The following is a 17,562-nucleotide window of genomic DNA, read 5'->3' on the forward strand; positions in this document are numbered from 1 at the left end:
AAATGAAGTAATTCTAAGGCACTGATCATCATTGTTTGTTACTACTAGAAACTTCTCCTATCACTCCCCATCCAAAGATCTGATTATGCAGGTTTCCCAATGCACCTAGGTTTTACCAGAACACCCCCTCTTTTTGTAGTGCCACTCCCTGCATCTTTTCCTGGTAGCTCTTTTGTCATTTTAACCACACAGCTCAAGTTCCTTTTAGCCTTCTTGTGTGAGAATGAGGGGAGCTGCCCTAAAAAGAAACAATATTTTTTTACATTCAGTCACTGGAAAAGAGTATGTGGGTATCTGTAAAGCACAGCACTGTATCTCATTGAAATTCCAGGGCTGTCCTTATTACCTCACCTGCCCTGCATCTTCTTGCATCAAAAGGCTTGTCTTTGAATCTTGGTTTTGTAATAAAGATCATGTATTTTATTTATATATTTATTTTACTAATGGAACTTCATGTTACATTTAAAGTCCATTAGAACAGCTGCTTTCAGAGTGCCCTTAAAAGTGTGTTTGATTGTGGAGTCAGCCAAGCGTGATACAGAGAGCTCTCAAGCATTAATGGCTTTGGGAACACAAAGGTGGCTCTGCTGGCTTATTGAAGTCATCCAGTGGCATCTGAACTATCTTCCAGGGAAAGCAAATAATGCAAAGGGTCTTGCATGTTCAAAGGGTGTGTTGGAAAGAATAGGGACAGATCTCTGGGATTAAATCATCTGTGTGACAAACGGGAAAATGACAGACAGAGAAGTGTTCAAAACTCCCACAGTGAAATCCACCTCTCTGTGCACAAAAGCCAAGTAATCAGGCTTTGTGCAGAGAACTAAGCAGGGCTGTGGTGGTGGAAATAGGTGGATGTCACCCTCTCTTCATGGCCAGAGTCCCCAGAGGGAGAGAGTTAACAATGCAGACCCTCCCCAGATGCCATTCCAGCCTATAGGCAGAAATAGAAGTTGCTGCCACTCCATATGCACAATACAGGAGTCTGTGGTCACTGGAAGCACAGTTTTGTGTTTTAATGCACCTGTGTATAGCTGTAGGCAGTTTAAGATATGCACAGTCATAAGGACAGAAGTCCCAAACAGAGAGACCTGGCCCTTCACAACAATGCTGTCCTGCCAGGTAATTCTTCCTCCCACCTTCCTCTGACCAACTACCAAGTCCCGTCTCAGCTCTTCCTTCCAGATGCACCCCCATATGTTCCCCCCTCATCTCTATTTTGCATGGGTTGAGCTTTATCCAGCTCACCCTCACTCAACCCCCAACAGCAATTAAACAGTAAATAACTTGTTCAAGGGCCCCACCCAGATCAGAAGAATTAAAAATATGAGAGCACCTGCAGCAACTTAACACTATGTCTACAGATCTTCACTAGCCCTCCTCACAGCTTCATAACCCCACTGAACAAGAGCACCAGCAAGCTAGAAACCTGCAGAACCAAGTGTGAGCAACCAGAGGGAATGAAGAGCCCAACTGAGAAAAAATCTTTCATTTCCAGTGTCTCACTCTGGAAGTCTCTATAAGGGGAACTGCTCTGGAAGATGAATGTTCTGGGTCATTGGATATGCCTCCCTACTGTTGGAAGAGATGAGTTTTTCTCACTGTGAAAAGTCTCATGTATGTGCCTACATTTTAGGAAGAGGCCTGTGGTATCAGAGGCTGTCAGTCCTCTCTCCTGAAGTGTTGACCAACAATGAGTCTGCAGGCAGTGGAGAAGTTTTGAGCCACATCTGTGAGTGCATGGCACATCAACCCTAGGAATATCTGTTGACCTCAAACTCCTTTGCATTTTACGTTGATATTATCAGTGTTAGTATTATCATAAAGAAAAGCTTCATGTTTTTTTCCCATGGATTCAATCCCTCATTGTTTAGAATCTTCTTTTAGATGTTTGAAAATCATATTTTATTCCTATTTGATTTTTTTTTCTCATTTTCCAGCTACCAAGTATGGATTTTTTTTCCTTGTCTCAAATGAAACTGAAATTGCATTTATCCATAATGACTTAGTTGGATCCAAATACAAACTTAGATATTTTGTATCTTGAGGGCTTTTCCCATTGGAGTGAACAGCTTTTAGGCAGATCAGATTTTAAGTGTAAACTAACAGTGGTTTCTTTAATAATTTTTAAACATAATAGCTTTTAGGCTCTGAAAGCCATTCCTGATAGATCATTAAAGGTATTTGTTTAATAATAATTATACCAGGAAAATGTTTAAAAGCTGATTCCCCAGCTTACCAGCAGGAGTGTTTGTTTATATTAGCGGGTGGAGATTGGATTTTCTGGTAAAGCACTTGTTGTAATGTTATACACATTGTGCCACATTAATCCTATTCTGACTCAGTACAAATTGCCATTTTTATTCCTTGCAAAGTTGCAGTGCCCAGTTATTATTGCATCTTTTATTCATATGCATAAAATAAAGGTAATAACCTTCCTTAAAAAGTTCCACAGGCAGCTCTGGATTTAGGTGCACAAGCTGATGCAGCAGGGTGACAAATCAAAGTCAGAAAAATGCCTGTTTGTACTGCTCCAATGTCTCTTGCACCTGCAATTTAACAGCAAAATCTTTCCATCCTTCAGATTAAATAACTAACCCACCCTACAGATCACAGCATACAGCAGATATTCCCAAGTGAGTGTCAAACAAGGTAGCTCAGGTATCAGAAATAGTGTAGCCTCAGCAATACCATGACCCCCTTTCTGCAGGGCCTGCTTCTGGTACTCAAGATACTCAAGGTTGCTTTAAATGAGCTATCTGTGCTATGCTGCAGACTGCTGTGTAAATATATCCTACCGGCAAACGCTCTTGCACTTTTCCCTCTGTTATTTACATACAGGAAAGTGGATTGAGGGTGCCCCTATTGTGTAAAAAGCCTTGCTAGGACTTTAGGGCTAAGTACAGAGACTCAAAAAGCCTGAGCTTGAATCGATTCAAGCTTTGCAAGTTAATGTAGCCTGTGCAGACTGAACCAAAGTGAATATTAGCCCCCCACGTGCCTGAACCCCTACTTCTGTCCCTAGCCTAGGAGGCTGCTAGTGGGGGTCAGGCATGTAAGAAGCTACCTGAAAGATTAGGAGCTGACAGGTGAGCTCAGTGGGGAAGGGGAAAAGCTTTTGCTGGACTTGAACTTGGTGATTCCCTGCTCTGAAAGGGGTTGAACTTAACATCAAGCCACAACTAGAACTGAAGTGGGCTGAGGACTCCAACAAAGAAGCTCAGGCAGAGCTGTCCTGATACCACAGCTAGAGCTATGCAGGGAGGGTGCCTCCACCACTCTGGCTTGAAGGAAAAGGTTGTCTTTTTTCCAGCTGGAACAACTGTGAGAAGTAAGCGCTCTTAAATGTGGCAATGCTGGTCTAGGAGCAGCCTTGGCTGTAATGCGACCCTCCATCTGCCAACCTCTGTAAACCTGAAACTCATTCTCAGGCACATATCAAGACTGAAGTAATTACTAGGGGTGTGCGCAGTGGGCCCTATTCAATTCGGATTTGGATTCGGCCCAAATCAGGGACAGTGATTCAATTCGTTGATTCAGATCACTGTCCCTGCTTCGATTCGGCTGAATCCGAATCTGAAGATTCGATGCTGATTCGGAGAACCAGCAATTTAGACATAGACACGGTTTTAAAAGTTTTTTCTATGTACCTTGAGGTACCAGGCATGGCTCGTGCTGGGGGAGAGGGGACCTCCATGTGCTTGGCAGTGAATCCAGAAGTGGACCGGAAGTACTTCTGGTCCACTTCTGGGTCTGCTGGGGAGCACGCTGGGCCCTGCACCCCTCTGGCTTGGTGATCGGCTGCAGGGGGACCCTGGGTGCCCCCCTGCCAGACCCAGGAGGCACTAGTCACTGAGCGGGGGGGAGGGTGATCCACTCCAGTGCTTCTGGTCCACTTCCGGGTCTGCTGTGGAGTGCACTGGGGAGCACCCGCACTTCTGTGGGACACTCCATGCACCCCAGCATTCCCCAGCTACCTAGAGGTATGTAGAAAAAACATTTAAAGCTGTCTATGTCCAAATCTCTGAATCTCCCTGAATTGATTCAGAGGGTTCCAATTCAATTCAAAGAGATTAAAGGGTCCTCTGATTTGATTCAGATTCAGAGATTTGGCCACCAAAATGGGCTGAATCTCCGCTGAATCAAATCAGGGACCGAAGCTTTGCACAGCCCTAGTAATTACTACTGTTCTTTGGATGCTTTCCCAATCTAGCAGTGTTCATTGCCTTCTGTAAGCTGAAGCTCTACTAGCTTGCTTTCGTTAGCTGCCCTACTGCAGCCAAGCACTAAAAAATTCCCTGGTCCTTCCAGGTTAGAACTTTTGAGATAAATATCCTTGGTAGCCTTAAGGTATACATGCTTCATGTCCTCTCAACTGAGAGCGCCTTAAGTGAAAGCACTGGTACTTGATGATGAGATAGGAGAGCTCATATAGTTCTCTGATCAATGATATACACCCAGCACTGGGTTTGCTCAGTGAGTGGGAGGACTCCTAGGCTAGGGACAGCAATTACATATAAACTGATCAAAATGATCAGAAACTAGCTCAAATCCATAACACAACAGGGCTAGGGACAAAAATTACACATAAACCAGTTTAAATCATCAGAAACTGGTTTAAACCTGTAATATAATAGAAGCTCAGTGCACATAAATCAGTTTCAAAATGGCTGAAACTGGTTTAAGATAAACCTGGTTGAATGTAGTATCAGACTTAACTGTTTTGGGTCAAAATGGTTTATGAATCTTCTATCTCAGACTCCTTCCTGGTTCAGGTTAAATCACAGTCCCCCAGAATCTCAGCATGCTTTGCAGCCCTGGGCTGGGCTGTGCTGTCTGCCCCAGCAGAGAAGGGTTGGTGGGAGAGGCAGGGTCTGCCTGGCTGGGGTCTGGGGCCAGGGTGGGAGGTTAAATTCCTCTTCCCCTGAGTACAGAGCTACCCTACACTGCCCTGCTAAAAACTTACTGCTGGCTGCAACTGTAGACTACAAATCCCAGAGGCATCTGGAACCAGAAAGAGGAAGTGATGAGCAACCCTGCAGAGTCCCACTGCTGTGATTGAGGGCTGCAAATCCCAGAGACCTCAGGGGCAGCAAGAAGAGAAGGCAAACACACAGCCCATGCTGGCTGGCCACAGCCCATGCCAGAGTGCTGTGCTCTAGTGCCCTCCAGCTTCTGGCCTGAGCCACTGCAGGCATGTGACTGCATTTCTTGAATCAAAAGTGAATGTCTGTCCAGTTGTTTCTCAGTTTAATCTCTGCATCTTGGACTAACCTGCAAAGACTGAATCAGTTCAGGCTTTTTGACTGTCTGTACATAGCCCAGAAGCTCAGTGCACATAAATCACTTTCAAAGTGGCCAAAAACTAGTTTAAAATAAACTTGGATGAATGTAATATTAGACTTAACTGACTTAAGTTAAATTGGTTTATTGACTGTCTATCCCAGATCCCCTCCAGATTCAAGTTAACTCACAGAACTCCAGCATCCCAGGTTGCTTTGCACCACCCCTGCAACACCCCCTTCCCCCCCCAAGGTTGGCAAGTTAGTCTTAGCCCAAGCTGTCTGCTCCAGTTGAGCAGGAAGGTATGCTCTAGCCCTCCTTCCTTCCCACCCCCAGCTTCTGGCTTGGGCCACTGCAAGCTTATGGCTGCATTTCTGAATCAAAAGTGAATGTCTGTTCACTTGCTTATCAGTTCAACCTACACAGCATAGACTAATCTGCAAAGACTGAATCAATTTAGCCTCAGGCTTTTTGACTATCTGTACTTAGCCCTATTGACATGAATGTTCTTGGGCTCAGGTGCCAGGCTCTCAAACTCCTGTGCCAATTTGCTGCCATGGATTCAATGTAAAAGTAGGAATGGCTCATCTTATCTTTGGTTGTTATAAACTACTAACCAGAAATAGAAAAGAGATGAGTCCAGGACATGACAGCTTCTACTTGTACAAGGATCCTGGCAAATGCCTTTAGAGACTGCCCAAAAAGTTAAAATATTCCCAGTGAAGAGGCAGCTGAAAAAAACACCTTTTTGTAATTAAAACATTAAACAGTGTGGGCTCATCTCACTGACTGACCATCCTCATAACATTACACTAGCAACCAAAATTTTGAATGGCCCCTCCCCCCAAAACTGTTCTAGCAATATATGCTGGTGCTCCCTTCTGCACATAATAAGTGGGTAATTATCTGCATTAGCATCCATTTTGATTTTGCACAATTGTGGGGTCCTGCATGTGTAGCTGGAGCCCCTTTGGAAATCTGGCCCTTCATGTGGAAATTGCATGAATATTGCTGTCATTTTATATTTAAAAGTGGTCACACATACGCACATACACAAAAGAGCTGCTTTAGCATGCCATCAGTGCTCATTACAGGGTATTGTATCCACTGGCACAGATGGGAAACCTGCTAGGGCACGTCAGCATATCAATCCTTCAGATGAAAAGGCTGCGAATTCAAAACCTGGATTCTCTCATTGGAAAGGATTTGGAAGTGCAATGCTTACAGTACAGTGTTAGTGCACAGGGTAGCACAGAGTGACACTGTAGGTATGTCTACAGGCTGATGCACTAAGTCTTAAAAACAAGCAGCAGCTAGGAGGTCAAGCATCCTAAACATAGAAGGTATTTATCTTGATTAACCCTTCACTAGTAGGGCTTGTCTTGTCTCTCTTTCTTAGGGACAGTATTTTTATCTGCAGTCAGTTTGCTCTCTGAAACTCCTTCCTGTCTTTGAAAAAAGTGAAACCCTCCAAACTCTCCATTAACAACAATGGTCACTGCCTTTTGCAAAAGTCATTTTTTGATCCTTGTAGTAGAAGGACAGTGTGATCTGGCCACTACAGACAATGACAGACAAAATCTACCATGTGCTTCAAAAACAGGACTGTGTACCTTTGGGTTTGGAGAAAGTTTCTTTTGTTCTTCCTGCCATTTCTGGTTTGAGAACAGAACCACTCCCTAAATTAGCAGTGAATTCTGTAGTGAAGATCCTGTGGCTTTTGGTTAGAGGAAATCTTATTAGACAGCATCTGGGAATTAAAAGAGGGAAAAAAATCTATCGGGGGTGGGAAACAGGTGCATGTAAATTAAAAATAACTCCATAGAAAGCAATGTGTTTCAGTGGCATCCCAATGCTGCTGCATTCCTGTCTTGGTGACCTCTCCGTCTGCCTAATCTCTATATATCTCCCTCCCCAGGTGGAATTGGCTGCCTGGGTCGAGACAGGGGGCAGGCACGGAAATGTCTTGATGCAGTGGAGATTTATAACCCAGATGGAGACTTCTGGAGGGATGGGCCTCCTATGCCTTCTCCTCTCCTCGCCTTGCGAACCAACTCTACCAATGCTGGCTCTGTGGAGGGGAAGCTCTATCTTTGCGGAGGATTTCGTGGAGCAGGTACCACACAAATCTGACCAGAGTTGGTTTCATCCATAATTCACCTTTTCTGTTCCCCGGCACTAACAGACCTTCAGCAGGTGACCTAGTTTTAATCACACACTCTCCAGAACCACAGAGTTGATTCAGCGTCTCTGCATTTCTGCTTCCTAATGGCAATGTATATTGTGTTCCACGAGGTTTAGTCTCAGCTGATCTTTTCAGCGCAAACTAAAATACAAAAGGACCAGGTACTAATCTCTGTTGCCTCTATCCAAATCGTAGGAAAATAAGGCCGGATAGGATCTCATAAGGTCATCCAATCCATCCTTCAGCTTCAGGGCAAGATCATCCCTAACTAAACCATTCCAGTCAAATAGCTGTCTAATCTGCTCTTGAACATTTCCAGGGCTGGAGGTCAAAGTAACTCCTCATACTTCAGCAGTATTATCTTGGGTTTACATCAGTGTAAATGAGATCAGGAACTAGTCATACATTTATGTTCTTCTCCTTCAAGAACTTTTAGATATTTTTCTAAAACTAGGGCTCTTCCTGGCTGTCCTTTGCCAGACATCTCTAAATTCACTCCATTACCAGAGCATGTGAGGTTCGCACAATATTGAATGAGTTCTCTTCATCATACCTCTGTAAGGTAGGAAGTGCTATTATTCCCCTTCTATCATGATCAGGGAGTCAGTATACAGGGAGACTAAGGTCCAGATTCTGAAAGGTTTTAAGCACCCCGTACTCCTGACAATTCAGTGAAAGTTTGGCACCTCAATAGGAATTGGACACCTAAAATACCTGAGGATCTGGGCCTCAATGCCTTGCCAAAGTCACAAAAGGGAGTCTGTGGCAGAGCTAAGAACTGAGCACAGGGGTTTTGCTTCACTAACAAATAGACCATCCTTCCTCTCTGTGATTTTTCCTCCCAAATCACTGGCATCTGCCATTTCACATCTTGGCTAACTGCACATTTCAGTGGTTTTGTATGTACCCTGTTAATAAAACACCACAGTCCTTTGAGGCAAGAAGCACTATAAAAGATTACATTACTGTTATTATTACCCATGCACAGTCCCCAGTACTCACATGAAGCCACCTGATAGTAGCCCCCATCATAGCTCATGTTTTAGGAGAAAGCAGTGAGGCAGATGCATTCTCCAGTACTAGTGCCATGTTGAACCAACCGCTGCCCAAGATCTGCACATGGTACCACTGTGAGATACAGATCCTCCACATGGCAGTGACTCCAGTCCCAATGGGTTTCACTTGCAGTTATATATGCCGTAAGCTCTTGGGTAAAGCTGTCTGGGTACTGAAATTTCTCGTGCTGTTTTGTTCTACTGGTTTCCAACTCACCTTTCCTCCCACTGCTGCTTTTAAGCAAAAAGAAGTCATCTCCTGAAGACAATAGTACAATTGTTTTCTGACAGGAACGTTCTGGTATCACCTTTCTGTTGTCATGTGCTTAGAATCGTGTGAGCTCAGAGCACTAGCGCCTATGACACGTTATTGTATTTCCGTGGATAACACCCTGTGCCCTCATGCTTTACTAATTCTGTCTCACACCAACATTCAGGGGGAAAAAAGCCTAAACCTAGTCAGTGCAAATCTCAAAAGATCAATCCATTCTGTCAGTAAATGAAGCAATTACATTCACTATGACTAACAGTTTAGTATAAAACTTGCTGAATAAGGGTACTATGGTTCAGAGCCATAGAAACACACTGTGTAAAACACCATCACGCTTTGGCACTGAGTCATATATAGAGAGAGCCAGTACTGGGACTGGACGAGATTGGAAGCAGTCAAAAAGTGAGGAAACAGTCAAAAAGTCTCTGTGTGGATTTCAAGATGGCGAAAATCTGCATTTTTTTCGCAATGTGTTTGTACAATGACAGAACAATGGGATCCTGATTCCTGTTGCACCACTGCGATATATATGATGGCATACAAAAATCTACATGACAATAATGTTATTTAAAAGGGAAATCAAGCCTTTGAAAGGTAGAAAATGCCAGTTTTACAGTCATCTGTTTAAATATAATTGTACTTTCTAGTGGGCTCATTCTATTCACTGAGGCACGGTTCCTGCAGGAAAAAAAAACCTAGTATGCATATTAAAACCTGTATTAAACAAATGAGGGGACCCAAAAAAGTGCAGAGACTGTCATAAATCTGGCATTTCCTAACTTTTGAGGACATGACTGAAAAACTACATTCTTTTAATACAGTTTTTGTGTAAGTAACCTCCTGGGTTTTTAGTCAAGATAGAAACAAAGAGTATTATTTTGACAACTGTAACAACTCCAGTCATCTGTCATTGGACAAGCGCTAGATGCTGGCTGCTTGCCTTGCACTCTCTCTTCCCTCTTAGTCCCAAGTCCCATGGAAATTTGATGAGCTCCTGCCCCATTTGGTAGCTGGAAGGGTAAGGAGGCAAAGTAGAGGGAGAAAGTGGTACTGGTTCTAAAGTTAGGGATTATGGGGAGAATCAGGGATAATATAGATTGGCTTTCCTAGACAACAACTCAAACCCCACAAAGGGGCCTGATGAGAGTGAGCTGAATCTACATGGGTATCTGAGCATGGCTATCAATGTCGAGCTTAGCACACGAGCCCCGCTCCAAAGATGGTCTGAGCCCAAACTGTGTCCAAGTCTGACCCAAGGAGATATAAGCTCTGCAAAGCATTTCAGCCCTGTTGAATGGTGAAACTGCACCCGACTTTGATGAGGCTAGTGGGCAGGGTTTTGTTTAGGGGCAGTCTTGGGAAAGTCTGAGCTCTGGTCCAGATTAGGATAATGACTCCTCAAGGCTGTCTTGCTGGTAAGCACCATCTTCCCCTGACCTTATATCTGGTGATGACCTTTCTGGGTACCAGAATGTGATTTCTGTCTGCTTGAATACCTCACCTTAACATGAATTGAGAACCTTCTTTTTAGTGGCTTACATATTAACTAGTCTGGCTCTTCCAGTAGCTAAAACTAATATCAAGGCAGGAGGGAATTATAAATCTCTTTCTCTGATACTCTGTTGCCTGTTACCAGTATGTGACACCCACAAAGATGTTCAGAAAGGTTTTATAATTCATTTTTGTCCATCACAGTTCATAGTTTTGCCCACTGTAAAAGCTCGATGAAGTAAACAAACTTTCAGTGCAATGCAATGGGCAATTGCCATCCAGTCATCTTCTAAGGGTTCTGCTGAGCTATTGCCATAGCTACTGATTTTAAACCAGCCTTTGCAGATTGACTGCATAATGTTCTTGTTGATACGTTTTATAATTCCTTTGCTTTTTTACATAAAATGAAACCCTGACACCTGCACAGGTTGACAGCTTTTAGCATTGCGGTCTGTATGTATGGTATAAGCAGTCACATTAGTATGCTCTGCTGAAAGATGTGGCAAGAAGTTGTTAAGCTATACAGCATTACATTACATATTTATAAAATGTCTGCCAGGCAAGTTTCCTTTTTCTTTGACACTTTTTTTTGGACTCTTTAACCCAAGAGATACTCTTACTCTTGGGTTAAACCAACAGAGATGTGCATGTGTTGTTTGCGTGCTGGTAGTGGGATATTTGCTTCTGTGGCTTATTGGCCAGAACTCAGAGCTGTTGACCTTCACATTACATTGCCAAATGCATGTTTTTCCTAGGCCTTTTCTGGGGGTAGAGTGAATAGATGCCATCAGTGGGAGCCTGGTTTGTAGTAGGGTTGGGGTCTTTTGAAGTGACTATTTTGTTTAATTAAGTGCTAGCCTTCATTAAGAGCATATGCTTTGGTTATCATTCAAAGCCAACACACTCACAGAGCCTTGGATACATGACAAAAGAAAAGATATCTGAATTCAAATACCGAAGGCCCTACCTGAAGTACAACCTCTGGTATTATTGGTCCATTGCTTTAAAAGCCCTTATTGTCCTCATCACATAACTCCACTGATATGGAACTGTGTGTATCTGAAATGCCAGCTACTCACTTCACTGTCTCAAATGCAGCAACCAATACATACTATTTTCCCTATGGTATGTTAGAGCTTGTGTTTGTATATCATAGCTTTGTAACAGAGTCTATCAAAGCTGGTCAACTCAGCTGTATAGAAGGCAGGGTAAATCTGCACCTTATGGATTAACCAAAGTAGATTATACATACCTATATGTGTGTGTGAATGTGTGTAATAAATATATATATAAAACATAAAATCTACTTTGGTTAATCTATAAGGTACAAATTTACTCTGCCACAGCTGAGGTGACCAGCCTTGATAGGCTCTGTTAGAAGGCTATGATATACAAGCATGGTAGCCAATCCAAGCTGTAACATACTCTGTTTGTGGGTATGAGTGTGTGTGTGTGTACGTATATACAGCACAAGCTTTTGTTAGGTGAAGCTTACTTCCTTAGAAGCACAGCATCTGATAAAATGAGCTTCAGCTCACAAAAGCTTGCTCTCAAAAGCTTGCTCACAAAAGCTTGTGTGTGTGTGTATGTGTGTGCGCGCGTGTGTAGTTACTGTTGCACTGTAGAAGTAACAGTAGACTAAAACATATCATGGCTATTTTAATAACTGCATGTATGTATTTAATAATGCACACACACATGCATACACACACATACATAAGTATTTTGGTTATACTCTTAAGGTGTAAATCTACCCTGCCTTCTACTTGACTTCAGGCTAACATGGCTAACTATACCTCTCAACTCAGCTGTGTCACAGGCCCCATACTATATCACAAATGGAGATTGTCCTTTAGTTCAAGGCTCTGATTCTGGAGCAGGAGGTGTGACTTCTATCCTTGCAGTTATTAAAGTAGCCGTGGTATCTGTTCCAAATTAGTGACACTTCTGAAGTACAACTGTAACCTTATATACAGAGCTATTTATGTCCCTAATCCTAACAAATTCTCTGGCCTCTTCCTCCTCCTCGTGTACATGCACAGTGAAAGCAAATACATACATAGGGACAGAATTTAGTTTAAAGTAATACAGAGTCATGTTGTAATTGGGGTATTCCAGCTGAGCTAATGCATTTGCCTCTCCAGGCCATCCTTTTCTAACAGTGGACTAGCTGAACCGCTATTTATTTCGACTAATCTACCATAAAGGTTGCTCCCCTCTGTCTCATCCATTACATGATTTAGATGGAGAAGCATTATCCTTGTCTGTGATTAGAGTGGTTACAGTACATTACTGGGAGCAAATTAAATTTAGACATATTAAGGACCCTGGCGCAATGAATACTGTACTTGTGAATTTTGGGGGATGTGTGGTTGGAGCAAAACTGTTTCTCAGGCACCCTGCTATGTTCCGAGTTAAATAAAGCAGGAGGGCATGTTCTTGCCTGATTGCTATCTGTTTGCAACAGTGCTTGTTTTTCTCCAATATCAGGCACAAGGCAGTGAGGAAGACTGTATTTAAAGTTCTCCTATCTACAACGTTGATCCCTGAATTCCTATTAATAAGAGGGATGCAGGATCCCTGTGCTGTATTCTGTATAAATATATGTTCCTTGTTTGCTGTCATGCTGCCAGCCCTAAACCATCTCTCAGGCCTGTGTCTTGAATCCAGGCTGATGTTGATCTTTCACCTAATTTGTCCGCTAATCAGAGCAATGTATAAGTCCAATCTCAGAAACCTAAGTGCAACAGAGAGCTCTCTGGTGAGCTCTGTTCCCAGAGATGGCTGCTGACTCACCCAGCCCTCATTAGCTAGAAATGCTCTGCCGTAAATAAGGCTAGTCCAGGTCACAGCAGTCATGGTGGACTGCACCTGCTCACTCCAGGTCTGATTCTGACAGAACATCTAATGGGACGAAATGAGCAATTCAGTTCCACGGCTTAAAAATGTTCACATATGAATAGGTTATAAGGGGGTAATAAATGATGAAAGTATTATATAGAAACACCAACTCATTAATTTGACAGGTGGCCATCTAGGCCACCATCTTGGGACTGGAAGTCCTGCCCCGTCACATGGTCTTTGACATCTCCTTTTCCCCTGATATGGTATGTGACATCACAAACCCCACCCTACCCTGGTCATATGATGCAGGACATCACAAATCCCATCCCCAGGCCCCAGGTCACATGACATGTGACATAAACCCTTCCCCAGTCACATGACACATGACATGACAAACCCTACCCCCAGTCACATGATAGAAGTGATCAACCTTTTGGACTCTCATATTTAAGAAGGTTGATTTCTCTGGTTTTGTGGTAATGTTGTAAGAGGCCTTTGGTCTGATTCCTGGTCCTCTGGTATTTTGGGGAGCCAATTCTCTGGAACACCATGTTCTTTGCTGGTACAGGTTTTAATCCTCATTAAATTAAATAGGTTTATAAAATTTAAACTTGTTTATTTTGCAGCATCGCATTAGTGTTTTCACACACTAGGCTTTCGAGCAAATTAAGGTTTGGAGCATCATGTCAGTATTTGCACGCACTAGGTTTTTGAACGAGTTAAGCCTGGTGCTTATCTTGCTGGGATCCCATGACCCCAGCTGACTTCCTGCCCTTTGGGCAGGGGGCTGGACTCGATGATCTCCCGAGGTCCCTTCCAGCCCTGATGTCTATGAATCTATGAATCTATGAATCTATTGCATGAGATAATTTAGGAAATATATACAATTTACATCTTAGCATCAAGAATTCATTTTCCACAAATGGAATCCTAAATTTAACATCATACACGTACTGCAACTCTGAAGAGCCCCCAACCTTTAAAAACCCCTCTGCAAAATTAAAAGCCACCACCCTAAAACACACACACACAGAAATCTATTTTTCAGAAAATAAATGCCTGTGCTTAATAGTAGGGGTGTGCAAAGTGGGTCCTATTCAATTTGGATTCAGTTTCAGCCTGAATCAGGGACAGTGATTCGATTTGTTGATTTGGATCACTGTCCCTGATTTGATTTAGCTGAATCCAAATCTGAAGTGTCAATGCTAATTTGGAGAATCAGTGATTCGGATGTAGACACCGCTTTAAATCTTTTTTCTACATACTTCAAGGTACCAGTGTGGCTTGTGATTGCTGTGATGTTGGGGTGGATGGCGCATCCCACAGGAGTGTGTGGGGGCCTCCATGTGCTCAGCAGTGAACCTGGAAATGGACCAGGGTTTCTACCCTTCTTCAGGAGTGTTGCACACTTTAGAGGTCTGCTGAGAATCCCTATAGTTATAAAATATGTAGAGGTATGCTCTGGTTACATATCTAAATTTTTTTGCTGGTACGTTTACTTGCTTTACAACACACCCCCTGGTTCTGGGAAATTTACCACCTGCTCTGTCCCACCCAAAAATGACAGCCCACTCTACAGCATAGCACACAAACCCTGTGATAATATATTTTTTAAATCAGTCTTTATTTCCATCAAAAACCTTTACAATATTTACTGGTTTATTTTGCTAAACCTTCCCCTAAGAAGGGGTTTTATAATTTCTGGTGACAAGCAAGTCTCATTGGCTCTGTGTTTACAACGTGCCCTCACAGTTTCACGAGCTGCCTGCTACCTAAAATTATACAGAAAAAACATTTAAAGCTGTGTCTATGCCTATGTTCGAATTGCCAAATCTTTCCAAATCTCTCTGAATCAATTCGGGGGGTTCTGATTCCATTCAGATATATTAAAGTGTCCTCTGCTTTGATTCAATTCCCTGATCTCTGCTGCGTTGAATCAGGGACCGAAGCTTCGCACAGCTCTGGTAGGTGTTCCCCTACAAGATCTACGCAAATTATGGACTTCCTTTGAGCTTTTAGGATCGCTTCCTTGAGGAATGACCATTCTTCTTGTACCCACTTTGTGGGGGTATGTGTGTAGGGGGAGCATGTGTGTAGGGGGAGCATGGCTGGGGTATATGAAGTAATGTGGGTGTGGGGGTCTGCATGTATGGCAGTGCAAGGGGCAATCATGACACATGACATCAGAAGGGTTGCCCAAGAGTGCCAAACCCCATCCCTCACTCCACATGCTGCATGGGACAGCCCTAGCCCATCAAGCACAGACTTGGCCTGTCGGGGAGCAGGGGTTTTTACCGCTCTAACACAGCTTATAGCTTGATATAACATCTACTAATGTGCTCATAATTATCTTGAACACACATTGTTTGTGTATACATCACTTGCCTAATATCAATTAATAATTTACTAACCCTTTGTAAAGCATTTATCAACATAATCTGAACATATGCGGAGACCAATAATTCTCTTCCCATGAGGGCCTGATCCTGAAGCCCTTGTTCATGCGAATGATCCCTTTAAAACCATTGTGCTCAGTTTTGCTATCATGGAAATGGAAATGAGTTTTGCCTTTCACTTTGATGAGAATTAGGTCAGATAAGACTACACATGAAAGTAAGAGAGCATGAACAGGCCTGAAAAGTATAAACCTCTAGAAAAGTTCTGGAGCCTGAAGGTAAAATGAACAATCCAAAAAAAGATCATTGAAATAACTTCTGCTCCCATGTCATTAAAGCTGCCTGCCTGTACACTGATATCCCATTGTGGAGGGCAGCTTATTGTCTACAGTCTGTTTTCCTATGTGCCCCTGTCAATGACCACATGGCCTCTGATCTCAAAGAAGAGAGCCAACTAAAACTGAAGCAGGTAACTACAAGGAAAATAAATGCTGCAGGAGCTGCTGTAATTGATTCCCTGCCATTTTCAGGTTGCCTGAGCACACAGGATATTAAGCAAAGTGGACAGATTGGCAGTGTTGTCTTTCTGAAGTGTAATGCGGACACCTGCCTATGCATCTGAATGTCTAAAGCTCCCAGCATTGTAATATGTACTGTATTTACACTCATACAGTACATGGACCTGTATATTACTAGAGCATAATACAGTCTTGTAAACCCAAGTACCAGGTTGCCCCCACAGTGCTCCCCCTGCTCTGTATGTCCTTGAGGATATACTCTGTGCTGCTTCTAGCGCTGGGGCAGCGTGTGCTGGCAAGCAGGTAAATCACTAAGTCTCAGCCTGTTCTACATTGGGTCAGCCAAGCAAACACTCCCAAAATAGTGGGTAATAGTTTGGGCACAACTCATTGGTGCAGCCCACATGCGCTTAAGGGCAGCATGGTAGTTTCACAAGGGTGCTCCCTCTCTCAAGCCAGGTTGGGGGAGGAGGGCCCACCTTAAGCCTCCTTCTTATACCTCTGTGTGCATATGTGGAATAGTCTGTAATCTGGCCCTTAGCTGTACACAGATACAGGGTCGAGGATGAAAGACCTGGTGAATTCTCTCTTATCCAATGAGGTTTTTGTGCATCCCATGGTGACAGGCTACCAGAGGATTTAACCCACTGCAACACAAACTCCCCTCCCTAAAACCATTCAATATTTATGCTAGGTAATTATATGAGAGCAGCTATGCCATGAAGATCAGTGACAGTGTGTTAGTCATGTGTTGTGCAGAGATTACTGGCTGTTCTCTGGTGTAGAGCATGGCCTACAGAGGAAAAATTTGAAAACAAAAACCCCATGCTGAAATTGAAGCAAAGTAGCTTTGGTATGGCTGTTAAATGCCAATTGCAGGGGGAGATGGAGAATGAAGCAGAGTCTAGAGGTTGGGTGATAGGGATGGTGCGTACCTTGCAGTGTTTTAATGCCTCTTTCATGGAAAGAGGTTGGTCAGTATTTAAATAGGGAGAGGTTTAGTGGCTGTTATGAAACTGATGTAGGACAGGTGTATTCAGGAGACTTGCCTGTCAGACATGGAAAAGAGGCAGGTCAGTTGGATAAAAACACCAGGACTGAGCTCAGCAGTTGCTCAGAGAGGGGACTGACTGAGGAATAGCACTTGTGCAGAACCTGCAGATGAGAAGCAGCAGCTCGGACACTAATCTCTGATCAAAGATTGACTTGCTCTGTGACCTTTGATGGGTCTCTTTTAATCTCACATGCCTCTGTTTCCTCAGGTGTAAAATGGAAGCAGATGCTACTTGTATGTTCTGAAGGAGCTGCTGCAAGGTTTGATATTCTCATTAGAGCTGTGCGAAGCTTCGGGTGCTCATTCAATTTGGAGGAGATTCAGCCCGATTCAGCAGCTGAATCTCCGAATTCGAATCAAATAAGGAGACCAATTAAAAAGTCTGAATTGATTCGAAGCTCTCCAAATCGATTTGGAAGATTTGGAGAGCTCCACAGATTTGGGCAGTCCCTGCTGGCTGCTGCAGGG

General features: G+C 43.2%; 1 protein-coding gene across 1 annotated transcript in view; it reads left to right on the forward strand.

Annotated features, from left to right (window-relative positions):
• KBTBD12 (kelch repeat and BTB domain containing 12) overlaps nucleotides 1-17,562 on the forward strand; it is a 46,022-nt gene that overhangs the window by 20,746 nt on the left and 7,714 nt on the right. The window contains exon 5 of the mRNA XM_019536842.1: nucleotides 7,199-7,396. Coding sequence (XP_019392387.1) covers nucleotides 7,199-7,396 — 198 coding nt within the window. The remainder of the gene's footprint in view (nucleotides 1-7,198; nucleotides 7,397-17,562) is intronic.

Source organism: Crocodylus porosus, unplaced genomic scaffold, assembly GCF_001723895.1.
Source record: "Crocodylus porosus isolate Cpor-Errol unplaced genomic scaffold, CroPor_comp1, whole genome shotgun sequence".
NCBI classification, from domain to species: Eukaryota; Metazoa; Chordata; order Crocodylia; family Crocodylidae; genus Crocodylus; species Crocodylus porosus.